General features: G+C 43.4%; 1 protein-coding gene across 6 annotated transcripts in view; it reads left to right on the forward strand.

The window, feature by feature from the left end:
• Positions 1 to 27,954, forward strand: part of ESRRG (estrogen-related receptor gamma) — a 460,216-nt gene that overhangs the window by 307,271 nt on the left and 124,991 nt on the right. For all 6 annotated transcript variants that reach the window (XM_014528049.1, XM_014528050.1, XM_014528051.1 and 3 more), the window contains one exon: positions 21,458 to 21,873. In XM_014528049.1, the coding sequence (XP_014383535.1) occupies positions 21,458 to 21,873 (416 nt within the window). The remainder of the gene's footprint in view (positions 1 to 21,457; positions 21,874 to 27,954) is intronic.

Genomic DNA, 27,954 nt, shown 5'->3' on the forward strand with positions numbered 1-27,954 from the left:
AAGATAGTTCTTAGAAGGAAACCTTGTTCTTGTTCTTGATCTTGAGAGAATCTCCCAGTTACTGTCTTTGCCCAGCATTCCTGCAAAACTGCCTGGGAGAGTTCCCAAAAGCCTGGGGGCTCAGTTTGCCCGAGAAACTGGAAGACAGAATTCAAAGTGGTTCTGTCTCTCTCTAGCATCTCTCCAAACAGCATTAACAGCATTCAAGCCCTCTGCCTCTCTTTTTCTCTCTCTATAGCATCTCTCCTGTGTTTCCTTTTTCTTATTAAAGCGTTTCATTTATTTATTTACTTATTTTGACGACACCAACTGTTTTTGCCTCAGGCCATGAAAATGAGTGTTTTTTGCATTTTTAGAACTTTATAATTTGATGATTAGGTAACAGGATTTATATCGGCACCGTTTAAGTTTACAATCCTGGTACCCTTGCCAGTCGGAATATATGCCAGCAATCCCTCAGGAGAATTTTTGTCCAGTGTTTATGCTCGATTAAAATTGATGCTACATATGTTACAGGGTGATTGTCTCCCGATAGGTTGGCATCAAAATTGTTGCAAAATTGCCATTTCAAGTGATAATGCAATGCTTTGTGGTTGTTGTGGTTATTCTATGCTATAGAATCACAAACTTTGGAAAGGGAATGCCTGCCACCCATTTTGGAAACGACAAATACGAGATAAAGAACTGCCTCAGCTTGCGTACAGCTACTGTTTCCTGCCACACCAGAAGGCTAGAAAAATATAGGATTTCTCTCCTCGCCCCACAGAGGCAGAGGGCAGCGTACCTTTATGTAAGAGCATCGCAGCCAGTAGCTGAGTCATCTCACCCACGTTTTCATCTGCAAACTACTTGTGAAAATACACTTTCCTCCCATAGTTTTCCCGACTGTTCTGGTATCACGCCCCTTGAATCCTCCTTTCTTCTCTCTTTATTGAGCTGAGCTGGGATGTTAAAATGGATGCATCCTTTTGTATCCACCTAATGCCAGAATGCTTTGGGAAACCTTCACCTTAGTCTTACACACACACACACACACACACACACACACACACACACACACATCACTAACAAAGCAACAGCCTAAAGCATCAGGAATTTCTGGGGGTGGAAGTGGGGGGCTGGTAATTTATGAGTCTCCTAGTTGTGCCTGTAAAGGATCTGCCAGCACCCCACTTCCTCCCCCACCCCCACCCCCAAACTGCATGGCGCTCAGAGCAGGATGATGATCAGGTACCTGGTGCAAAAGGCAGCCCTTGCCGGAGCCAGCAGCTTCAGACAGGGCGCCTTGCCATCTGCCCCACCTGCTGCATTCCTGGGTCCATCTGGTGATGGCAGTAGCTCATTGTAGGCTCTTGTGAGGAGCATGCGGGCTGGGAAGCAGGCGGTGTGCATTGGTTAGGTAGCCAGTGTAAATACACAGAGAGGGGCTGGAAGAGGAGCAGGAGGAGGGTCTGCAGGACCTTCCTGCCCCCTTAGCTAGCCCTTGGGTGCTCCAGGAGGCTAGGATGCGCCATGGCACCTCATTTGCATATAGATGTAGATGTATAGATCATAGTGCAGATTACACACCAATGAGTTTTATCTAGATGTAAATAGCGCTCAGCCTGTTTTGCGCTTAAAATATGGCCAGCGTCAGGGAGGGAACCTTGGGGACTTTCGGCATAAGTGAAACTGATGAAATGTCATCTATTTAGGCATTGATTTAGCAGGAGTCAAACCACTGTGTATTCTTTCTGAAATAGATGATTTTTATTTGGGGGTGTTTTTTTTGGTGTTTTTTTTTTTGAGTGGAGAAAACACATTTGATTTTTTAATGAATTGTGATTTATCCTTGGGGGCTTTATTATTATTATTATTAGACAGAAAACATTCAAAAAAATTTAATTGTATTTATCTCCAGGCAAAAAAGACCTTAGATAGCTACTGTGTACAAAACTTACTGAATTCAGCATACACATCCATATATACTAAATATGAAATGAAAACTTTCCATCAGAGACATCTGCATGTGATGTTGTATGTTTGGGGGTCTAGATAAATAAACCATGTGGACAGGTACAAATGCCCTAGGAATTACCGGGTTCATGGAAAAACAAAATATTTGAAGAAATGGTGAATCAGAGTCAAGTCATTCATACTGAAATAGACTCTTTATTGAAATAAGGAAAGCTTAAGCAAAGTGGTTTTAATAGACTTACTGGTGTCATTTTGTAGCTAACAAACTAGGTTTCCAAGCCTGTCATTGTCCTTGAACTCTAGTTTCTGTAAAATGATTCTGAATTGTAAATGCAGGGCTAGAACTACGAATGGAATTGGTAGTCTCCAGACCCTGTCTCTGTCCTGGGATTCATTGAGGGGAGGATATAATGTTGGGGAGGGAATAGGGGCTTCATTTAAATGAATGTTTCCTTATACATTCCTCTTGTTTTTACTTAACAGATTAATACAGGTGAGTGGGTAATGGTGGGGATGATGAATGGCCTGTTTATGTTTTCACTGCAAGCCCAGGTGTTTGTGACTATTTGAGTTCTGGAAGAGGCCAGATTCTTCAGTGTGTTTATGCCACCCTACTCGACTCAGCTCGGCTGCAGAGGAAATTTAGCGGGTCTGCTCTTTTCAGCCAGCAAAGCTCCAGCCTTCACTGAAATAGGCAACTCTGCAGCCAAATAGGCGTGAGAACGAATCATTCCTAATTCCAATTATAACCAGTGACCCACTTCCTCTTTGTTCCAATAAATTGCCTTTTATTTCAAGAAAACGTGTTTATCACCAGTCCCTCTCCAAAAAAGTCTTGGGCATGCTTCCTTTTTATCTGACACCATTTTCCAACACCAAAGAAAATGAGCTATTTGCCTTTAAGCTGAGGCACTCCGTAACATTTAAGGGCGTTAAGTTCAGGAGAGTTAGGCACCGCCAAGTCCACCTCCTCACCCAGTCTGGCTTCCCTTCCTTGTTTCCTCCTGTGATCTCCCAGATCCCTTCTCCCCAGCCCCACTCTGACCACCCCCTCCGCCAAAAGGTTATATTTCCCCAGAATTAGTGTCAGGGATTTTTGCTGACTCTTCTTCCATGACCCTGTCCTGGGCAACGGTCTCTACCTCCCCCAGCCCCTTGGCTACCCTTTGCTGCTGATTCAATGACGACTCCCGAAGGGGAAGAAGGACCCAGGTGACAGCGGTGTGAATTCCTCAGAAGTCACATGTACCTGTCCGTGGTCATGATTAACTATCAGAACAGGAGTTGACTCAGGGTTCAATGGGCAACTTCAGGGAACACACAGAGATGTCTAGAGACTTTATAAATGTACAAAGTCATGAACTGTTTCAGGAAAAATTTAAATATACCTTTGTGAGAACACGCCAGCTCCTTACATACTGCCGTAGCAGGCTTTCACTTACCACAACGCCCTGTGCTTGATTTTAAAACTTTGGTTTTGCTCGGCTGGTGTGGGTCAGTGGTTGAGTGTCCACCTGTAAACCAGGAGATAACAGTTTGATTCCTGGTCAGGGCACATGCCCAGGTTGTGGGCTTGATCCCCAGTAGGGGGCGTGCAGGAGGCAGCCGGTCAGTGATTTCTCTCTCATCATTGATGTTTCTCTCTCTCCCTCCCTCCCTCCCTCCCTCTCCCTTCCTCTCTGTAGTCAATAAAAAATATATTAAAAAATAATGTACTTTATTTTGGGATGTCATTTACAATTATATAGATTATGGGTTTGAAAGCCAGAGAAATGTATGCGGTTGCTTTCGAGTCCGTTAAGTTTAATGAACTAATAAAATAGCATGCAAAAATGCTTGGTGAGAATGGGCACTCGAGGCCTCTTTCCTGCACCCTTCTTCTTTGCTCTTAATAATGGGGTTGTCAGTAGCTCTAGAAGGAAAGTACAAAACGGAGACTTCACTTCTCAAAGCCAAATTGGCTTCTTACCTCAACCGACAAGTTCTGAAGCCGCAGTGAGTCATAATAAGGATTAGTCATGGAAGCTTGAATTGCACCCACGTCTCCTGCCTGTGTGTGCCTCCCTATCAGCCTCCTACTAATAACCGCCGGATGCGCTCTCTGAAATTAGCAAAGGGAAAAGCCGAGGCCAGACAGAAACCTCGCCCCATGCACTTTTCTCCCCTGCCTAGAGAGTTAGAGAGTTAGGGAGAGGCTAGGACTAGAACAAGGTGTAATGTTTACCTACTGTTATTAGAGGAAATGTAGAAATAAAACTGCGAAGGAGGAAGTGTAGATTCTAGCAGGTGACTGTGAGGTTGGAGATATTGGAAGAGGCCCTGGACGGATGGTTCATTTGGGTGGAGCGTCCTCTCAGACGAATGGTGTGGGTTTGATTCCAGGTCAGGACACATACCTCGGTTGCAGGTTCGATCCCTGGTTGGGATGGGTACATGAGGCAACCAATCAATGTTGCTCACATCAATGTTTCTCTCTTTCTCAGTTTCTCTCTCTCTCTCTCTCTCTCTCTCTCTCTCTCTCTCTCTCCCATCCTCTCTCTAAAATCAATAAAAACATATCCTAGGATGAGGATTAAAAATATAAAAGATATTTAATGAGAGTCCCCTGTCCTCAGCGTCTCCCATTTCTTAAAAAGCATTGGAATACCTCTCTTTGGTGCTAATCCATTCCCACTGTGATTTGGCTTCTGAAGTTAGACACCCCTAAAGGCCTTGTTACTGTTAGTATGAGTGTCCAGCTTATATTTTTTAAGAGAGAGAGAGAAGGAGGGAGGGAGGGAGGGAGGGAGGGAGAGAGAGAGACTGGGTGTCTGGGAGGTGGTCCTCCGTGTCTATTTCAGGCAAGTTTCCTGAAGAAGGTTAAATCAGCTGGTGGAACTGCTTTTACTCTCCTGTGGTGATATTTTATTTATATGATAAAATGCTTGGAAAGTGATTAATTTGTCAGGGGAACATCTTGTTCCTGTAAATTCGCTGAATATGTAAGAAAATTGCCTTCCCCTAGATGGGAAAGGGAAGATTCCTCACAACCCGAATAGCCAGAGGGTCTTCCTGTATTTCCTTCCGTTTATTTTTACTCAGATTTCTCCCTTTAAAAACAATGGCTTCGAAAGACTAGCAGTTGAGAGGCATCTGAGCTGATGAGTTTAAAAAAAAAGGTGGTGGTGGGAGGAGGTAGAATGTAAGAAACAGACATGGGCTGGTGGGCGTTAGCACCTCTTTCTCTCTCCCCGGACCAAAGATGACGGATACATCCATTACATTTCAGCCCAGGCTGATTGACTGGGTGGATTTATATAAATTAAAAAATACAGGTCATATACCTTTCCTGATAGGCTGTAAATGAGAGATAGGAATTCCTTTAAACCTCAGAGGAGGAAATCCATAGACGAGGCCTTCTGGTCAATAAAGCAGCTATAGTATCAACCCTGCCTGCTGTGTGTGTACAGTAAGTTTTAACTCATAGACAAAGATCCCGCCAGCCTTCCCCCGACTTTTTCCAGCAGGGGGTCATTTGTAAATGGACTCACACGATGGAGAAGAACGCCTAGCTTTTGTGACAGTTCGAACTTGGGCTTGGCAGACCTGAAGGAGGCAGAAATCATTCCGTGCTCCATTTTTTTAGGGGTAACGAGTGACAATGGCATTAGTTAAGGAACGGTGACGTTTATTCACGCGCGTCCTCCCAGCTCCATGTCCATTTGTCCATTGGAATGAGCCACTTATCACACTTCCAGGTTTTTCCTCTTTCAGCATCGAGAGTTATGGAAGGAAAATCCCATTTTTCCCCCGTCCTCCATGACAGGCAGACTGAAGATTGTGGTCATTTGGATTAAAAACATATCCATCACCGGCAGCCGGCAGGTTATTATGATGTCTCCTTTGAATATATGAATTTCATACACTGCATGTTGGAAGTCTGAGAATGCCAACTTTTTAGATAAATAATTATCCCGTTGGTGATGTACAGCACACTGTTGCCATATTTCCTCACTTTTAGAGCATTCATGCCCTTATCACCCATAACATAAATCTTTGGCTTTCATATTTAATAAAACTACGAGGGTAACCACCCCCAATACGCAGTATAGTCAGCCAATCACACATCATCACTGGACTGCCATTCTTTGTTTTCTTGCGACAGAAATTTTGGTAGATTGCCCCGTTTCAATCTGACAGTGTGTTTGATACATCAGAGCAGGTACGTAAGCAGATGACCTTATCTATGTGCTGGCTGTGGCCTCAGGATGCAGCCCTGGGCTTCATGAGCTTCCATGGGTAGAACAATGGATGAATGAATGAAGTTCCCAGCATCCATCAGTTTTATTATCTGGGCTTCTAATCTGTCAGCTGAATTTTGGAGATACATGAGTATGCGGTTGTTTATGAATTTTGGAGATGGGGGAGAAATAGGTACATGTGCGGGAAGGCTAGGTCACGAGTGACCGTTACTCAAGAGACCTATTTTTTCTAAGTCTCAATTCCCCGAGTCACTGAATCCCTGCTTCCATAGGCATGGGAGAGAGGCAGTATTCCAGCTCACGTGTAGAATTTTCTGGAGTGATAAAACCAAACTTCCTCCCCCATTGCCCATTTCTTTCTCTGATCTACCCTCTCCCCCATTCATTTCTCTCTATAAACCTTGGTTTCTTTATCAGTAAAGTTCATGCCTACGTATTGACCATTACTTACTGTGACATTTATGGTTCCCCGGTAAACACACAGGCTCAGTGATGAGCATGGAGGGATATACCCTCTCCCCCATTCATTTCTCTCTATAAACCATGGTTTCCTTATCAGTAAAGTTCATGCCTACGTATTGACCATCACTTACTGTGACATTTGTGGTCCCCGGTAAACACACAGGCTCAGTGATGAGCATGGAGTTTGCATGACCACATATATGCTCCGAGAGGAGGCTCAGAATCTCATATATCTACGCAGTTAGCTACTGATAACATTGGCCAAGTGGTTCATGAGAGGGACTGTGATCATTTTTCCCTCAATATTCCCACCTGCACTTTGGATGGGACCAGGAAGTAGCCCTGCCCTGTTCGCCTTCTGGGAAATAGACAGATGAACTTCATGGACGAGCCTCGCCTTTGTGGCAAGGGGAGGAGGCAGGGACTTGGGTCCTGAGTGTGTGCCCAGCAGCGTCTGAGGCTGGGAACTGTTGGAACTAATACTTGCCTTGTTGAAGCGACTCCATAGAGAAGTTTCTTCCCATGGTTCTTGCATGAAGACGAGGGTTCTCTCCATAGGCACCTTTCCCCCTAGAAGTGGTGAGAGCTAGGTTTATTCACACGATCTTGTCTTGTTCTCCTTGGTTAGGGACTGAGATGGTTGAATGTAGGTAGGCCGTATGGGAAGTTATCTCTAGCTACATTCCCCTTCCCCCTCCCCCCTCCCCATAGACCTGTGTTACATTCTTTGTTATCCCCAGGGAAGCTGATGGAGGACTCTAACCTCATTAGTGTGTTACATAACTTTCACAGAACTTTAATTCCTAGCATGGATATGTTGACCTTCTGTAAAACTCACCACATTTTTCTTTGGACAAAGACCTCATTATTCTTCAGAGCCACCACCGCTCCTTGCACATAGTAACTACTCACCAAAGATATGTGGATTCATGCATTTCAAGTTCTGATACAAACAACTAGCATAACTTCTTAATCTCAGATACTGTGAAATAAGTGAGTTTCCCCTTTCCATTCACTGTAATCCTCTACCAACTAAACAAAAACCATCCTTTAGCCTTCTCCTTTTTATGATATAAATCATCTAGTACTTTCTAAGTTACTCTGTAATTTTCAGCACGATTGTTCTTTGTTCTTGGTCACTTAAGGAGTAAGCTACTTTTTTACCCCTTTGTTTGATATTGGTCCCAATTTTGTCATCATGGGTTCAATTCGTCATGACAGATACATGAGTATGCGGTTGTTTATGAAAATCAAAACAACTACTGAGTATGCAGTTGTTTATGAAAATTAAAACCTTGAGAAGAGCGAAGTGTTAGTAGTCACAGTTGACATATTTGGTTGGCTGTTATGAAGTATTGTTATTTTGTAGCTCAGAGTACAGAATTTAGACCCAGGAAGTTCAAGTGCACATTCTGACTCTATCCCAGTTCTGTTTCCTCATCTATAAAATTAAATTATAAATAAAAATAAAAATAAAAGCAGGGTGTTAAGTGCCATTGTAGAAATAGGCTTATGGAATTATGGGAACATGAAGGAGAAGTGGGGTGTCAGGAAAGACTTACTAGAGACATAAGAACTCATGAATCTTGAACTCATGTGTGCAAGCTAGCCAGCTAATGGGGCAAAGAGGGGGAGATGCATTCCAGAGAGAAGGGAAAGCCCATGGCCATAGGCAGTTACCAGTCGCTAAGCATTGCTCGTCTATGAGTGAGTCTTGGGTTGAAGAGAATGGTCTGGTCATTGTGGCTTAGAGTAGAAGTGACAGGGAACAAAAATGTGCTAATAGAATCTTATATTGAGGAAGTGAATTTGTGTTTACGTGTACCTATCTCTTTATTTTATTTTTTTTAAATCCTCACCCAAGGATATTTTTCCATTGATTTTTAGAGAGAGGAAAAGACAGAGAAAAACATTGATGTGAGAGAAACATATCGATTGGTTGCCTCCTGCATGCCAGGGCCCAGGCTGGGGAGGAGCCTGCAACCAAGGTACATGCCCTTGACCAGAATCAAATCCAGGACCCTTCAATCTGCAGGCCAATGCTCTATCCACTGAGCCAAACCAGCTAGGGCTACATGTCTTTATTTTAAATTACATATGATTTTTCCCCATATACATCACTCTCTTGAATTTCCTGAACAAAATTACAATTGCAGGCTTTCTCTATGTGAAAACCATGACAAAGTGATTTCACAGCCAGTTCTGAAAGTGACTAAACTTGACAACAATTGGATTTTATGACAACCTCCGCTTTTATGTCCCTGGCCTACTTTTATATCAGCATTTTTTTTTTACCCCAAATGCGAATAATTTCATATCTCTGCGTTAGCGGAAAATAAATCCCTTTACCAGGAATACATTTTAATAAAGAAGGCCAGGCGTCACTCAAGTCACCGGCGTCTTACCACCTTAACTCTGTAATATTCAATTTCCCACTGACCCAGAACCAGAGCCTGCGTGGGTTTTGTTTGGGTTGTTGCTAGTTGGTTTATTTATTTATTTACTTGGGTGGCTTGTGTTCCTGGGGTTGGGGAAGAATTAGTATTATGGAACTAAACCAGATTAAAGGGGAATGCGAATTAGATTTGGTAGCAGATGGCGCGGGGGAAATTAAAGGTTCTTTGCGAATGGAAGCGACAGCAGCCTGCCTCGTGCCCTCCGTCTCTCCTGTTCGCGCTTGATAGACGGGTATAAATCACCGCCGCGCCGTCCTGACAGCCAATTTCGAGAATTTGATCTGGTTAAAGACACGGCTTCCCTGCCCCACTCACCGAGACCTGCTCCCATTTCATTTTCACGCAGCGCCTTGTCATATTTGGAAAAGCAGAGTCACCTGCCCCCCCACTCCCAAAAAAAAATTTGTGCTTAATTACAGTGTTAGCTCTTTGGTTTTAATTACTTTTCCATTCAGCATGAATCTTTGTCATATCTCTGAGGGATTTTTCCTCCTTTTTCCCCTCTACACTTTTGTTTCTAAAGATGCTTTTCATTACCAGAAGGTGTTTGTCAGAGGCACTCTGAGAATCCTGATTACCCAGATGATCATCTTTAAGGAGGACTTTCATGGGCTGCTATAAAATGATCAATCAGAAAGAATTTTAAAGGTGTAACCCCCCCCCCCCCCAATAGCAAGGATTGCAACAAAATTGCCCAAAAAGGCGAGGGGCAACACTTTTTTTAAAAATTTATAATAAAGACTATAGAAATATCTGCTCCATCAGCTAAAATAAGTCCTGCCCAGCAGAAAGATGTGAGCACAGCGTGGCAGAGCCCGTGTGTGTCTGCCTTGACCTTGGGATGATTTAGGAAATCAGAGTTCAGATGCGGAGACTCCGAGGGCGAGAGGAGAGCAAGTTGCCTGGACCCGTTATGTCCAGGCTCTCCAGTCGGAGAAGCTCAGAGACAAGAACCGAGGTCTCCTCTTTACCAGCCCACGTGGCGTTTGGGCTTCCGACATATCAAGGAAAAGGAAATAGAAGAGAGGGGGAAATCACTCCAGAAAGGAAGAGAGGATTCTTTGAGCAAGCGACGAACAGTTGGTAGAAATGAGGCCTCCTACTGGCACTCAAATCAAATGTAACAACTCGCGGGCTCCCCGCTGCTTGCTGACAGCGTGGTGTCACGCACAGGGACAAACATTCACTTAAACACTGATTGCAGGGAATTGCCCTTTCCGCCAACGCCTCCCACCAAAGCCACGTAATGAGCAAAAGGAGAGCCATTTCTAGGAAAAACCAAGAGGCCTGCTCCCTAACTCCCTACAAGTGATCCCTGCTCCGTTTGTCCATTTGCAGCCCATGGGGCAGGATTCCTCAGCTCAACGTGTTTGCTGCAGTTTCACTATCATGTAGCAAGTTGTTTCTGTAATGATTCATTTTTATGTAGTTCACACATACACACACGACCACATGCATACACACACGCATATAGGCACACAGGCATACATGCACACTGACACACATGCATATAGGTGCACGGGCATACATGCACACTGACACATGCACACAGACACCCATGCACACAGATACACATGCACACAGACACACATATGCAGGCACATGCACACAGATGCACACAGACATACATAGACACACAGACATACACAGACACACACTACCCACACTGCCATGGTCCCAAATGGTTGCTGAGTGCAGTAACCCCTAAGGAAATGGAAGCCTGGGGAGTGCGATTTAATGCGACAGCCCCTGCTCTCCGGTCTAATCTAAACCACAGGCAGGTGGGGTCTTCATTTGAGTAAAATGTAGCTTTTTAAAAATGGCAGAAAGTGACTTTAGAAAGCATGTAGGCGAATCCTCTCATTGTAGAGATGAAGATACTGAGGGTCAGAGTGGTGCCATGACTTGTCTCGGGGCCCACAGTGCGGGCTCTGGAGCTGGCCCACATCTGCTACTCCATCCAATGCTGTTCACAGGCCAGGTTCCCAGGGAAGGGAGAAGAAAGGCATGCAAGCTGTGGGAACTCTGGCGCAGTGCTTATTTCTTCTTTAATCGGTTTTTTTAAATTGCAGAGAAGATTTAGACATTTTCTCTGCATGTTTGGGGACCTTTGAATGACAAACGACTAGCAACTGTTTCTGATCGGAAATTGTCTGTGGCTTCCATTGATTTCGCTGGGTGCTGTGTCACTGCTGAATAATCCTTCTTACAAAACCCGGTCGGCCACAGAGCAAAACCTTCGTAATTTCCACGGCTTGAATTAAAGTGTGTGTGTGTGTGTGTGTGTGTGTGTGTGTGTGTGTGTGAGAGAGAGAGAGAGAGAGAGAGAGAGAGAGAGAGAGAGAGACCTGCAAATAGTGGCTCGTGTAGCTCATTGCAATGTTTAGAAAAAGAGATCAGAGGAAGAAGTCTTAGGATTAATGCCTCCCCAACTTCTACTCCGGCTGAACAGCCCCTGATAGCCAGAGAATATAATCATAACTTCTGTTCATTAGCCCAGACCAGCTGTGCTGGCATCCAGATGTGAACTAGTGCAGACTCAGCTATTAAGTCCAAAGTATAAATATAGTGCAAACGCTGTCCGACAGGCCGAGGTGTGGTTTCTGATCTCTGCTTGCACTGTGACTCTCCCCACAAGAGAAATGTCCGTGTGTGTCTGGAGCAACCTTCATTCCAACAAGGACTCCTCAGCCCTGAGATTCTCTCACCACTGCATTTCCCTGTTTCAGGGCACATTTTCAAGTTCCAGTCCAAATGACCTGGCCTGTCTCGAGCGAGGCAGCTGGCTTCCTGGTCATTGTAATTGTTTTGGCAAAACATTTTCTTAATGAGTAGAAGGTGACATCGATACTCCAATCTCCATATCTTCACATCAAGACCTGATAGCGCTCTTTATTTCCTGCTTCCGTGTAGCAAACAGAATAGGAAAGGGGATGCAGGCAGCCCGGGCTTGCATTGACCTGGATTTGATTTGTGAACTCCATCACAGAGAGTGTGTGTAACGCATCTATGCTCCATCGTGATTCAGAAAGATCAGGGCACAGACTTCCTCTGAGTTGGCTGTCTGTTTATGTCTCCTCCCACGAGATGACGGAGGGGTTGGGGTGCGGGGAGAGGCCTTCATTGAGCTGTCAGTCCTCTCCTGGCGTGCTGGCTTTCTTCCTTCCGGGCGCTCCTTGACTGCTTGAACACCGAATTGTCTGAACACAAGCAAACTTTATTGATCCATATTTCTGTTTGAAAGACCAGAGATTTGTGGAAGTAGGAGACTCGTTCTTTCCTCCAGAAAGCTGACTGCCGAAGAGGGCTGCTCGGGGCATAGTAAATCTCTGCGACGGAATAAAGGTTACACTCAGCATAGATTGGGAGCTTCACTTTGATGATTTATCCCTGTAGTTTCTACCCCACACTCACCTTCCTTCCCAGCAGGGATCCCCACCTGGGAACCAGGGCCATGTCACCCCGCCCTGGGGGTAGTGGCCGGGTCCACACTGAGGCACTTACTACCTCAGTAAGCAACTACCAAGTCAGTTGACGTAGGGTCCACTATTCCAAAGGCCTTCTTTGGTCCCAAGAGAGCAGCTTGTGTAAGGAAAGAACTGTTTGTAGGGCTCAGAGATAAAATGCTGGTTTTACATCTGTTGTGCATCTGAGTTTCTGACTAGGCACTTTTTAAAAATGTATTTTTATTGATCTCAGAGAGGAAGGGAGAGGAAGAGAGAGAGACAGAAACATCAATGATAAGAGAGAACCATTGATCGGCTGCACGCCTCACACTGGAGATGGAGCCTGCAACCTGGGCATGTGTCCTGACAAGGAATCAAACCATGACCTTCTGGTTCATAGGTAGATGTTCAATCACGGATCCACGTCAGCTGGGCCTGACTAGGCACTTCTTGACATTTTCTTCTAACATCCATTGACGTCACGGAGTTGGGCAGTTGTGAGGATATAGTTAATTAAGTTGCATTAGGGCAAATATACACACTTGTTAGAACACTTAATTCACCTCAATAATATTGATTACATGGCAGAAGTTTGTTTAAACGAAATGGTATTTTCCCCCTACTGTTAGAGTCCTTGAGTGCAATTTGCGTAATAGCTAATGGCCACCATCAGTTAAATATCATGTTAGTTATAAAGTAATGTCATAAGAATTGATTTGAACTTGGTCATGGAGGAGAGCGCTCCCTTCAGAGCCGATGTGATGTGGATGATTAGCAGGAGTTTTGAGCAGAATCACAGTGCCTATAAACTGTGTATATTTTACAGACGTATAGCTGCTCTATACTACATGAGTGCCCATTACAGTAAAGGAATGCTCCGGCAGTTAATTACGTAAAACATCATGTATGCGATTACCCGGCATTATTATGCATTTAATAGTTTCATTGATCTGGCAGCGGCTCACTTACTGTATTTAGAGCGATAAACAAGAGATGCTCACCCCCAGATTGAAATGGGTCCAGGAAAACAAGAGGGGGATAAACGACACCACGAAGCACCTGTGCCTCAGATCAAATCCTTAAAGACAGAAACTGTCAGCCATCATCACGTACAAAGACACAGCGTGATACCCCAGGACCGTTTCCCTGCCCCATTAATAATGTTTACCAACCAGGAAGCATCAGAAATCACCTGGCCGTACAAATGTAAGCAACCAGTTTTCTGTATCTGAACGAGTCTGGGTGGCCTGGCCGGTGTTGCTCAGTGGTTGAGCATTGATCCAGGAACCAGGAGGTCAAGGTTTGATTACTGGTCAGGCCACAGGCCTGGTCAGGTTGCAGGCTCGATCTCCAGTAGGGGAGATGCAGGAGGCAGCCGATCCATGATTCTTTCTCATCATTGATGTTTCTCTCTCTCTCTCCCTCTCCCTCTAAAAACCAACAAAAACATATTTTTAAAAGATATGTTTTAAAAGTCTGGGTAGCTTCACAGGCGATCAGCAGTGGTCTTGGCGCATGGGGTGTAGTAAAATGTCTCTACAGGGACTTTCTAAGACTTACATGCTTATCACACTCCCAGTCTTGTTAGGGTGCAGACTCTTATTCGTACAGTTCTCATGCTCTCGTTCTGAGCTTTCATTGCTGAAAACGAATATTCTCCATTTCCCTCCTTTGTTTCGGATATAATGCTAAGGGTGGGGCCACATGCTTCTATAGGTCTCTGTGTGTCGGATAGAATGGCCAACCATCCTTGTTTGCCTGAAACTGACCGGTTCCCAGGACACGGGATGTTAGTGACTAAACCAGGACAGTCGACCAACCTAAGGTCATAGCAAAATTGATTAAGAGAGAAAAGGTCACTGAACTCCAGAACCCGAAAAGCAGTTGGGGGTCTAGGAGGGATCCTTCTCCGTTGTCATTAAGGATGAAATTACACAGGGTGGGGCAAAAGTAGGTCAACATGGAAAATAACACAGTGATTATTAAATAATAATGCAGGAATAAACCCTGTGTTGCGCATACTGACAGCTGTAAACCCTGCATTCATGGGGTGCTTTCCTTCCGATGACTGGCCAGAAATGAGTTGCCAGTCTGTTGTATATTTATCGAAAATGTCCCTTTTTGGTGTAGTGCACAGCCTTTCACAGACTTGGGAAAGCTTTCCGCTTTGAGAGATGCTCTGAGTTGTCATTTTAGGGAGCTGGTCCCTTGTCCCCAGACGGCTTAGCTACATCTCTTGTCAGCAACGCAAGCACCAGCTTGGTGGGAACCCTTTGCTTCCTCTTCTTTGTGATAGAGTCGGTGGGAAAGAGCCTTTAAGACAAAATGCATAAGTTACTTGTTCAAAGGATCAGAAGCAGCCTGTTCTGTAGAAATCTGTTTCAATAGATGGGCCTCAACACTTAGTTTAAAAGGCATAAAGTTGGCCTAGACCAGTGATGGCGAACCTATGACACGCGTGTCAGAGGGGACACACGAACTCATTTTTTTGGTTGATTTTTCTTTGTTAAATGGCATTTAAATATATAAAATAAATTTCAAAAATATAAGTCTTTGTTTTACTATGGTTGCAAATATCAAAAAATTTCTATATGTGACACGGCACCAGAGTTAAATTAGGGTTTTTCAAAATGCTGACACGCCGAGCTCAAAAGGTTCGCCATCACTGGTCTAGCCGGTTTGGCTCAGTGGATAGTGCATTGGCCTGCAGACTGAAGGGTCCTGAGTTCAATTCCGGTCAAAGGCACGTACTTCAGTTGCAGGCTCCATCCCTGGCCCTGGTTGGAGCATGTGTGGGAGGCAGCCTATGGATGTATCTGTCTCACATCAATGTTTCTCTCTCTGTGTCTCTCCCCTCCCTTCCACTCTCTCTAAAAATCAATGGAAAAATAGACTCTGGTGAGGATTAACAAAAAAAATTTTAAAAAATTAAAAGGCCTAAAATTATACCCATGTGTGTATACATACATGTGAACGCGTGTTTCAATCTTCCTGAGCGTGTGGGTTTGGATTTACAATTCTTTCTTTACAACTAATGATCTCCTTCCGTTAGGTTAACCAGGCAGACCTTAAGATATTTCTTATTAAAAGAAAAAATCCTTTCTCTTCCTTCCCCAACTAAGCCAGTGTACCTTAATGCAATGATGATATGTTAGAGCCAACAGTTGTCAAAGCAGCGTATTACTGTGATGCCATAATGACACCCTGTCTCCGCAAAGTAGTCATGTTTGCTCAAATCACACGCTGCACAGTGGCTGCCTGACACGGCACTTCACGAGCCGGCGTTCCCTTTCTCCGCCATCACCAGGCTCTGACAATAGCTGCTGCTGCCCGTTTTGTTCTGAAGCGATTCGCATTTTGCCACTTCGGAGGGCGATTAGTTGAAAGCTCTTGTAAAGTAGCTGCGGGAAGTTGTAACTCGGGCTGCGAGGGTGCTGCTCAGGTCCTGGTCTCTGTAGCCTGGGCCTCGCTCGTTAGTCTTGGAGGAACCCCCCTCCCCCCCAAAGCATGAAAAGAAAACTAATTAATTAATTAAAGCTTTTTTTTAACACAATTACTTAAATCATTAATCTGGTGATTTCAGAAGGTGGAAGATTCTGAATCCAGTGCTCCTAGATTCATTCCCATTGTGAATAGGTAAGCGATTAGGTGTGGAATCTGGTAACCTTCTGATATTCTGTGATTCAGTGAGGGAGCTAAGGACTCCTCTCTCTCTCTCTCTCTCTCTCTCTCTCTCTCTCCCCCTTTTCTTTCTCATATTTGTAAACTTGCATACAATTTTTGAATATAAATTGACAATGTGTTTGGAATTTATAAGGATGGGTACCTTTTTCAGCCCTTAAGGATGACAAGGAAGAGAAAAAAAAAAGAGTGACTTGTTTAGTTGTCATTCATTGAGCCTATTAAGGTGTCTGTCACTGACATAGTAAAAGTTTCAAAAATCCTTGCCTCCTGTTACAATCAGGACAATCAAGAAGACCTGTGCATAAGTTTCTTATGAGAATTTTATGCACCATTTTTTACGTAGGGAACAAAAGTAGCAAATAAAGTTGAATTTCATATAAAATATAACTGTTTGTGAAGAACTTACATTTTTATGTCTGGGATAATATATAAACCAGTGTAATATTCCAGCATTTGACAATTAAAATATTGGCTATGCTTTAGTTCCATCTGGGAAATATGGAACCCCCAGACACATACGCAGGTCTGAGAAAATTCACTGCAGTTCACTCAAGATCACACATTTACCTGGATCTATCTAGACACTGAAAACAAATAAGCTTGCTGGATGATTATAATATAAATTGAATATTCACTACAGATTATCTTTGATTCTTATTCTTTCTTTCTCTCTATACAGGTACACATAGACACACCATTAATTAATTTTCAAAAATTACATTTTTATGTGGTCCAGCAACCAGGAAGTTTTATTTGCCTGATCTTTTGTGTCTAACACCAAAGATAAAATTTACCTTTTCGGACCCTTAAGCAAGGCTAGGCAATGAGTTCCTATGATGAAGCATGGAAATCAGAATTATTTGTGTCTTATCTCAAATTGTTGAAAATGCTCTTCAAAGCACTGACATTTATTACCCGGTCTCAGGAAGGCTGTTAAACCCCTCAAATATAGTTTCTAAATGTTTGTGGGGTTTGCTTTTTTTGTGGTGGTTTTTTTTTTACATAATTATTTTCCCCCTGGTTTGATTTCAGGGTATTCACTCAGAGAAGGTTTTTGGAAAATCACAGTCTTGTTTCCTTGTGCTACTCATCGTTTTATTTCTTTAAATTGATTTGAGAGAGAAAGAAACATCAATTTGTTGTGCCACTTATTTATGTATTTCTTGGTTGATTCTTGTATGTGCCCTGACCAGGGATCGAACCCACAACCTTGGTATATTGGGATGATGCTCTAACCAACTAAACTACCCAACCAGGGCTCATCATTTCTCTTAAAATAAAAGCAACTATACTTAGGCTTTAAAATAAATATTTCCCACAGTTTTCATCACGCTATTTCTATGCATAATTCTTAACTAAATTCAGATTTTTATTAATCCAATGTGACCTGAAATTTCTGCGTTAACAGCACAATGTGGAATTGGGCTTATTCTCTTTGGCTGCAGATAAAGCCATCATCTTGAAAATGGCTCTTTCTGACAAAAAGGTGTTCTTTTGAAATAAAGTCTTATTCACTACATTCCTCTTAGAGTTAATGCGAATTTTAGTGCCTCTAATTTTAGATTGAAGTGAAGTCTAGAATAAAACCCACCAGCTGACAATTGAATTTATAGATAGTTGTGAATATTTCAGGCTTGAATAATAGAGCTATAGAATCTCAGAGACAGAGAGGGAGAGAATTAAGACCCGCCGTAGTTTTCGCGGATAATGTAATGGTGCCGAGGAAGTGTTCAGTGTAATGAGCTAAGGCGTCATTAGGAGTCAACTGTGTTCCTTTGGAGGTTTTGTTTAGGTGTCGCTACCACTCTGGAGAGGGGATCTACAGGGACCACCCCCCAGCCAGTGTGCTGTCCCCAACAGCCCCTTTTTGCTCATGGCTGAGCTGTGGGAGTAATAGCTATCCATATGAGACATCTGCACTTGCTTGGCCATTTTTAAGAAACCAGTGCACACCTTTAAAATGTCTGTTGGTTTCAAGACATGGCTGCACTGAGCTTTGGAGTCAGACCCGAGGTTGTCTTAGGGATTAAATCTGGTAATATGTTGTGAAGTGCTCAGACTAGTGCCTGGTACCTTACAAGCACTGATACATGGCAGCGTGGCTATTATGATTTTAATTGGGCAAAAGGTGTACATGAAGGAGGTTGTTCATGTCTGAAAAGAACCATGGACCACTTAAAATAATTATAATTAAAGTAATAAGTTAAGCCCAGCCTGCGTGGCTCAGTGGTTGAGCGTTGACCCATGAACCAGGAGGTCACGGTTCAATTCCCAGTCAGGGCACAGGCCCGGGTTGCATGGAGGAGGCAGCCGATCAATGATTCTCTCTCATCATTCATGTTTCTATCTCTCTCTCCCTCTCCCTATCTCTCTGAATTCAGTAAAAATATAGTTAAAAAACAAAATAGGACATGGTATTGCCGGGCAGTTTTGAAAGAGTTAATTGTCATAGCTGTGAGAAATTCAGAGCCGGAGAGAGGAAAGGGAACAGCCATGTTTTAATACCCTAATAACTTCTAACTCTGGTCTCAGATCGTAATGTATGTGCGAAGAGTCCAGTAATTATAAGGTAATGAGTGGAGTGTGGTGGGGTAAGTGCTCTAAATTAAAAGGGATTTGCAGGGCTGTTGTAAGTCAGCGCCGACCCGCTTTCTTTCAAACGTTGACTCGAGGAAAAGTGCTTCGCCCCGAGTGCGTGCGGGGAGCCAGGAGAGCGATCTATTAATTACAGCGCTCGTTAACGGTGACTACAGTGACGGGGACGGGCCGCACATGCAGGGGAGCGGGCACCGTGCAAGCTGGCGAGGGGGTGGTTCTTTCTTCTGGTTCTTGTGAAAGGACAACACAGACGGGTGGGCCGCAAGCAAAGTCTTTGGGGGGCTTTCTCTTTCCCATTTGCTTTTCTTACGCCCTGATCCTGCTTAACTTTAGGAAGCAGAATACAATGTCCACGGTGCAATATATTGATTAAGAGGCAAACGCTTGCTCTTGGGATGGTCTTCTTGGGACAGTTAACATTTCCTGATAGGAAATTCCATATTTTTGTTCACTTTATTATTATATTTGTTGTTGTTAATCCTCACCCGAGGATATTTTTCCATTGGTTTGTAGAGAGAGTGGAAGGGAAGGGAGAGACACAGAGAGAGAGAAAAACATCGATGTGAGAGAGACACATTGATTGGTTGCCTCCCGCACACTCCCCAACCGGGGGCTGAGATGGAGCCTGCAACCGAGATATGAGCCCTTGACTGGGAATCAAACCCGTCAGTCTACAGGCCAATGTTCTATCCACTGAGCCAACCCGGCTAGGGCATATTTTTGTTCACTTTAAAGTAACAGAACAGTGGGGGAGGGGTGTGGAGGAGAGCATGAAATCTGTGCAGTGATCAAACATGACTGGATTTATAGTGAAGGAGATAATTGCATTCATTTGGCTGCTCCCCCAAATTCTGGCGAGTGACCATTACTCTGTGGGATTCCCATAAATCAACTTTCCACTGGGAAGCAATTATCTTAGTCCCTTTCTCAACTGTCACCTCTCCTTCCTATAGTGGGCTCTCAGAAGGTTCTTAGGGGCTTCGCTAAAAGGGGTTTTGCACTATGGCTGAGCGGGAGGAAAATAGGACCCATTATATCTTTTCATCTAATTACCTTTTCAGAAACTGAATCGCTGATGGGCCCAACCAAGGGAGACGGCAGGATGTTCCTTCTAGATAAGAGAGTTTGTCGCCATAGATGTCCACATTTGTTTCCAGGAGGTTTCATGTTAAAAGACCACAAGATGGGGAGGAAAGGGGACCATCACATATCTCTTTTTTTTCTCCCCATCACAAAATTTGATGCCTTCTTACTTTGCTGAATATAAAGTATCAGATTTATGGGCGTGGGCACAAGTATACCGTAGGCTCAAATGGCTTTTGCTGATTCATCTCTCCAACAGTGGCAAATCTCACACACACACACACACACACACACACACACGCACACGCACACACACGTTTATTCATCAGTGCTGGTCATCATTTCACTAACATTTGTGGGCTCCAGGAAGTAATCTTTACACATCGGCTAACATTTTATACTTGATGTCTTTCTACAATGGTCCATGTGAAATAGAACCATTTGAATAAAGAAGCAAAGTGACTGAGGATACATTTCCTATGTGTCTCAGATCAATAACAAGCACAGCGATGCTCATGGAAGAGGGCTGACAAATAGTAATCACAGAGCCACAGACTCATCGGTTCAGTCTTGACAATAAAAGTTAGGTTCTGCTCATGAGAAAATGATTGCAGGATGTGAAAGTGGAAGGGAAAAGTAGAGAGAAAATAGATGCGCTTTTAGACATGATGCGGACTCTGCAGATCACTCCTCTCCCATGGGTCCATGTAGAGCAGGGGTCCTCAAACTACGGCCTGCGGGCCACATGCAAATACAAATATTGTATTTGTTCCCGTTTTGTTTTTTTACTTCAAAATAAGATATGTGCAGTGTGCATAGGAATTTGTTCATAGTTTTTTTTAAAACTATAGTCCAGCCCTCCAACGGTCTGAGGGACAGTGAACTGGCCCCCTGTTTAAAAAGTTTGAGGACCCCTGATTTAGAGACTAGACCAGCTGTGGACAAACTACAGCCCGCGGGCCGGATCCGGCCTGTTTGAAATGAATAAAACTAAAAAAAAAAAAAGACCATACCCTTTTATGTAATGATGTTTACTTTGAATTTATATTAGTTCACACAAACACTCCATCCATGCTTTTGTTCCGGCCCTCCGGTCCAGTTTAAGAACCCATTGTGGCCCTCGAGTCAAAAAGTTTGCCCACCCCTGGTCTAGAGAGTTGATTCAGATCTTGCCTGTTGTTCGCCAAGAGAAAAGTACAATTAAAGGAATTGGACCCATTAGACCTTTTGTTCATGGGCTGCCTGGGCATTTTTATGTAGCCCTGACATGGCCTTCTGCTGATTCTCTTCTTGTAGAACAAGAGATACTGACTAGAGAACGCATGATGGGAAATCCCTAGGTCTTAGGCAGCGCTCTCACAAGGGGCAATGTCTTTACCATATGAATCCTTTGTTTTCCTTCCTTTTATTCTTCCCTTTCACTTTCTCCATTTACTTTTTTACCTTCTCTTTGCTTCTACCTCTTTTGGTCGCTGTGTTTGACTCTCTCTCCTCCTCTTTCTCCCTCTGTCTGTCTCTCCCTGAATCCCAGGCTTCTCTGCAGAATGTCAAACAAAGATCGACACATTGATTCCAGCTGTTCGTCCTTCATCAAGACGGAACCCTCCAGCCCGGCCTCCCTGACGGACAGCGTCAACCACCACAGCCCAGGCGGCTCCTCAGACGCCAGTGGGAGCTACAGTTCAACCATGAATGGCCACCAGAACGGACTTGACTCACCGCCTCTCTACCCTTCCGCTCCCATCCTGGGAGGCAGCGGGCCCGTCAGGAAACTGTATGACGACTGCTCCAGCACCATCGTGGAGGACCCCCAGACCAAGTGTGAATACATGCTCAACTCCATGCCCAAGAGACTGTGTTTGGTGTGCGGGGACATCGCCTCTGGGTACCACTACGGGGTCGCGTCGTGTGAAGCCTGCAAGGCGTTCTTTAAGAGGACGATTCAAGGTTAGTTTGGGAACTGGGGATCCCCTACCCTCTTCCAACCTCACGTGATGGTTGGTTGGTTGGTTTCCCTAGTTCTTATCCTTATTCATCAAGTTTCACTGTCTTAGTTCTATCTTTTTTTTTTTTTTTGGTATGTTTTTATTGATTTCAGAGAGGAAGGGAGAGCAACAGAGAGAAACATCAATGATGAGAGAGAATCATTGATCTGCCTCCTGCACTCCCCCTACTGGGGATCGAGCCCGCAACTCCGGGCATGTGTCCCGACCAGGAATCAAACCGTGATCTCCTGGGTCATAGGTCAACGCTCAGCCACTGAGCAACACTGGCTGGGCTGAAAACATCTCTTTAGCCCATTTATAAAACTGCAAAACTCGGTAATGGAGCACACTTCAGGTCTTTGGTGCTTACCAGCCATTGTCCACAGTGTTAGGATACTGAGGACACAGAGTAGCTAAAATTTAAATGTTGGTGATTTGATTTTGTTAACTTGGGATACACAGCTCTGGATCTAGCTGCATAAAGATAAGCAAATAATTTGGGATAAATCAACAAATACTGTGTATTCTGACATATGAAGGAAGTTCTCAGTATGAAAAACATTCCCGCTTTCTCAACAAATACAGGGTGTTCCCCCAAAATGTATACACACTTTAACAGCTGATAGCTCAGTTTTGAAAATGAGATGTATTTTAATAAACACTGCCTTTATAATTATTCAAAGTGTGTGTATACATTATTTTGGGACACCCTATATTTTCTGAGAACCTACTGTGTACCAGGCCACTTGCTGGCTGGACTTTTATTTTTATCTACATTTTATTTTAACATTGTTTCCAAAGGTTGGTGGGTTGGGGTTAAATTCCACATACAAATGCCTTGAGAGAAAGCCAGGTATTTTTTTTTGGGGGGGGCGGGGGGGTGGATTACACTCTTTGGTCCTCAGTATGTTTCCTAAAGATAGAACAAGTATTTGAAACAATTTTCCTAGAGTTGTTTAAACAAATCAACTGGCTTCGATATTATTAGCTCTGCAGCAGTGACTGAGCAATCCCTGGGATAAAGCAGTGGGAATTCTGTGCCCGAGTCTTCCTTCAGATGCTGAAACGCAACCAGGAGCCTCGCCGAGCAGGGCTCAGGCTGATCTTGGCATTGATGTGTATGCTCAGCTCCGCTCCGTATTGGAGAGAGCAACTTGCAAGGGTTCTGAGCGGGAGACAGAGATGTCACTGTCCAGATTAGCGCTCTGGGCTTGCCCACCTGGCTGTGCTTGGAGCTGGCAGCTGGGCGCACTGGGTGAGGCCACGCGGCTAGCTCCCTCGGCAGGCGACCCACCACGGTCCTTACTTAGCCCCAGAGAGGCAGTGAGGCACATAAAGGGATTAAATTGTGAAAGTCTAATGTAATAATCAGGGCAGTAATTATAAGGAAGATCGGAACAGCCCCTCCTTTCTGTGGCCAAGCAGTGATGGCATCTGAACTCCAAAGATGTTGAAGATGGCCCGAATCTCTCATATCATTATGGTTTCTTTCTTCTTTTTTTTTTTTTTTAATCCTCACTCAGGGGTATATTCCATTGATTTTTATAGAGTGGAAGAGAGAGGGAAAGACAGAGAGAAACATCTATGTGAGAGAAACACATCGATTGGTTGCCTTCTTCATGGGCCATGATCAGGGCCTGGGCCGGGGAGGAGCCTGCAACCCAGGAACATGTCCTTGACCAGAATCAAACCCGGGACCCTTTGGTCCGCAATCCGAAGTTCTATTCACTGAGCCAAACTGGCTAGGGCTTATCATGGATTCTTATCCAGATTTTGAAATGGCCATAGAATCCATTGTCAAGCCTTCGGGCAGGATTGCAGCCAAACTATCTTTGACATATCATTGCCTCTCTCTTTCTCCCTTTAAAAAGCTCCAGAGAATGAGACAGGATTATGCAACTCGCCTTAAGACCAAGTCTTCCCACGCTCTCCCAGCCCTTGTGGCCAGGGCATTATGTAAGAGGCTTTCTACTCTCATTGACTTGACCAAGGGACTTGCGCCCAAAGGCCTTGTCACAGGGCATAGCTCCTCCGTAGGATCTTCATTTCTTGTGATAATTTATTTCTAAGGGTGGTTATACAATATGTAATGCATATACATTTTAAAAGCTGGGAAAAATACTTCTTACACTGAGAGCCAAAAGAACATATATCCAGAGCACATCTTGAGAAAAATAATGAGAATTGTTCTTTTCAAAGCTGGATGTGATATTCTGGTTGTGAAAGGCAATTAATTATAGATTTCAGTGAAAGTCAACCAGAAAGCCACATTTTATTTATTGACTGTTTTCAAGTTATCATTGGACAACGATTGAATTAGGTCAGCATGTAGCTAGGTAAAAATCAAGGTGAGTTTTTTTGTTTCTTTGTTTTTTTCTGTTGACCAATCATTTTTTAGAAGACTTTGACAGTTCTAACCTATCATCCAACAGGGTTACAATAGAGGCAATGATTTCAACGTCATTTTCCTAGGGTTATTAATTTATTCTGATTTTTCTTCTAATGCTAGTTTTGGCCTCAATTCATAAATGAGTGGAAATTCTTTTTTTTTTTTATCTACTGGACCCTTGCTATGGAGGCAAAAGAAGAAAAATATCTTTATATCCAAAAAAGTCAGTACACATTTCATTTGTTAATACACAAAACCCTAGCCTCCCAGAAGTTTTTATTTCTATATAAGAATATGGAAAGTGCCCGGCCAGTGTGGCTCAGTGGTTGAGCGTGGACCTATGAACCAGGAGGTCACAGTTCGATTCCCTGTCAGGGGATGTGCTGGGTTGCAGGCTCAATCCCCAGTGGGGGGCATGCAGGAGGCAGCCTATCATTGATTCTCTCACATCATTGATGTTTCTCTCCCTCTCCCTCTCCCTCTCCCTCTCCCTCTCCCTCTCTCCCTCTCTCCCTCTCTCCCTCCTCTGAAATCAATAAAAATATATTTTTTAAAAAAAGATTAAGCATTTGCCTGCTAGTCATATGCTAAAGGCTATGGGCATGGCCTATGGGTTTGATGTCCCTGACTTCTTTCCACCCTGAATTGCTGACTCTTTCCTGAACGGGGGGTATTCCTGGAGCCTCATTCCTAGACATTGCCTTTTCTTTGCCATCAGAGCTATTTTGGTCTTAGAATAGAATGTGTGCAGCACAGGAGGAAATAGGTACTTGCACATTGTCTGTTACATCATAGGATCTTCCCAAGGAAACATAATACATTAACTTCTATTTAACTTCGTTTTCCGAGAAAGTAATTAGCCTGGTTTGTACATGGGAGCTTTAAATCTCTAACATGTTCTAAAATGAAAATCCAAAATACTACGGCAATGCCTCAGTTGACTTGAAGAGTCTCAGTGATTTATAAGGGCAGATGCAGTACTCAATTAAATATTGAGGTAATATTTTCAAAAGAAATATTGTCTAGGATTCATTTGCGTTAACTCAGAGCTTGCTTTTGTTGTAAGTCTGATATTTTCCTGTGTGTGTGTGTGTGTGTGTGTGTGTGTGTGTGTGTGTGTTTCCTGGCATTGGATGCCAGTTATGTCTACTTTTTTTGAAATTCATTAATGTTGCTAAATTATGAATGAGAACTATTATTCTACGCCTGCTATTTTAACAGCTATCTTCAGTGTTTATTTCAATAGTAAAATTTAGTGCTGCAGACTTTCTTTTTTTTAAATATATTTTATTGATTTTTTACAGAGAGGAAGGGAAAGAGATAGAGAGTTAGAAACATCGATGAGAGAGAAACATTGATCAGCTGCCTCCTGCACACCCCCTACTGGGGATGTGCCCGCAACCATGGTACATGCCCTTGACCGGAATCGAACCTGGGACCTTTCAGTCCGCAGGCTGATGCTCTATCCAGTGAGCCCAACCAGCCAGGGCGCAGACTTTCTTTGTTGGCTGAGAATGTACAATATGTGAATGGATGTCTCGGGAAATAGCATCATTTGCAGTTTTATTTTTCTTAGTTTTAACTTAGCAGACCCACTTCTTGGAATCAATGAGTGTTTGTAAGAACCCACCATACTGCCTTTTGCAATGGTTGCACCATTTTCCACCTCACCAACAGGGGTCCAACTTCCCTGCATCCTCTCTAGTGCTTATTGTACCTATTTTTTCTTCCCCTCTTCTCCCTCCTCCTTGTTCTCCTTCTCTTGAGTTTAATATAATGCCTTTGTTGTACCTGTAATAGATGAAGAATTTGTTCATTTATCATCACAGTAATGGATCTGTTAGTTTTTAGAATGTGCCACGCATGTTGAGTGGTTATTTCTCTGTGCCTGAAGTCTCACATCTATAAATAATATAATGATGTGATGAGGCCTGTGCTCCTACCTGGCCTTGTATACTTTAAAAGCTTTTGAAGTATCAGATAATTTTAGAATTAATTTTTCTAGAGAGGTTTTTAGTCCATGGGCAAATTTTTTAAAAATATATTTTATTGATTTTTTTACAGAGAGGAAGGGAGAGGGATAGAGAGTTAGAAACATCGATGAGAGAAAAACATCAATCAGCTGCCTCCTGCACACCCCCTACTGGGGATGTGCCCGCAACCAAGGTACATGCCCCTGACTGGAATTGAATCCAGGACTCTTCAGCCCGCAGGCCGATGCTCTATCCACTGAGCCAAACCGGTCAGGGCCATGGTCAAATTTTTTTTTATTCAGTTTTTCAACATAGTGAATTGTAAGAATGTTCCCAAAGTTATAGTTCAATGATAGTAAAGGTTTATAAAGAGGGGGTGGGCAGAAGTAAGTCTTAACAATATTTTATGTTTTTATAAACCATTTTCAGAAATCCCCTACATAAGAAGTTTGAGAGTTCAACTCTTCAGGAAACCACAGTTTTCTGTATCAGTTCCCTGGATGTTACCCACTAACCCTCATTTTGCCACTGGATTTTCAGTTGTTAGTTCCAGGGATGGGGAACGTCCAGCCCGTGGGCCATATAAGGCCCTTGAAATTATTTGCTCTGGCCCTGCCAAGCCATTAGTTAATTAAATGTTTGACCAAAATGTAGCAGGCTGATGTTGTAAGTTGGTCATTTTGTATGGCCCTTGAATGATGTTAAAATATCCAAATGGCCATTGGAATAAATGTACACATAGAAATGTTTTCTATCCAAAGGTAGTGACTGCATGAGACTTAACATTTCTTTCTTTCACCAAGTGTATTTTTTAACAATCCCCCACACCCCCCTTTTTATAGTCATATGTCTTAAAAGAGATATAAGCAAATTTATATCAGATTGTTTAAAATTTGTAGGCAGGAAAGGAACATTGAAAAGTTGATGTTGAATACCGAGCACAACACATTGGGGAGGGGGGCGGGTTAGGGTTAGCTCAGATATAATACCTTTCTTGTGACAGGTCATCTTTGAGGTCTTTTATGAAGACTCCTGTGACAGGAACTCCACACTATAGGAACTCAAAAATGAAGGCCCTGCTGGTGTGGCTCAGTGGTTGAGCTTCAACCCATGAACCAAGAGGTCTCTGGTTCGATTCCTGGTCAGGGCACATGCCCGGGTTGCAGGCTCAATCACAAGTAGGGGTGGTACAGGAGACAGCCAGTCTGTGTTTCTCCCTCATTGATGTTCCCATCTCTCTCTCCCTCTCCCTCCGTCTCTCTCTAAAAATCAATAAAACATTTTAAAAAATGAAGAGACTGTACACATCACGTAGGGGACATCCCACACTGCAGGACCACAGTGTCTTTTGCAAGAAGATAGCATCCTGCCAAAGCTAAACACATTGCATTCCTGCGGAACTTGGATAAGAGATCTTGATATTCTCCATCATTTTCAGCAGCGAGTGTATTTTTATTATACACACGATTCTCTTTGAAATGCATTTCAGAGCTTGCCTTCCTGGTGGCGGATTATTATTTTTTCTATCATGAACAATAGCATTATTTTGGGATCTTTAAATTATATTGTTTACAACCTGACACCTGTTGCTTTGACGACAGGTCTGTTTGGTTTCTGTGCAGTTACAGCCACAAACCATGGTGGTGCCGAGATAAGTTGAGGGATTTCTTTTGGAGGTGTT

This window comes from Myotis brandtii, unplaced genomic scaffold (assembly GCF_000412655.1).
Source record: "Myotis brandtii unplaced genomic scaffold, ASM41265v1 scaffold612, whole genome shotgun sequence".
NCBI lineage: Eukaryota > Metazoa > Chordata > Mammalia > Chiroptera > Vespertilionidae > Myotis > Myotis brandtii.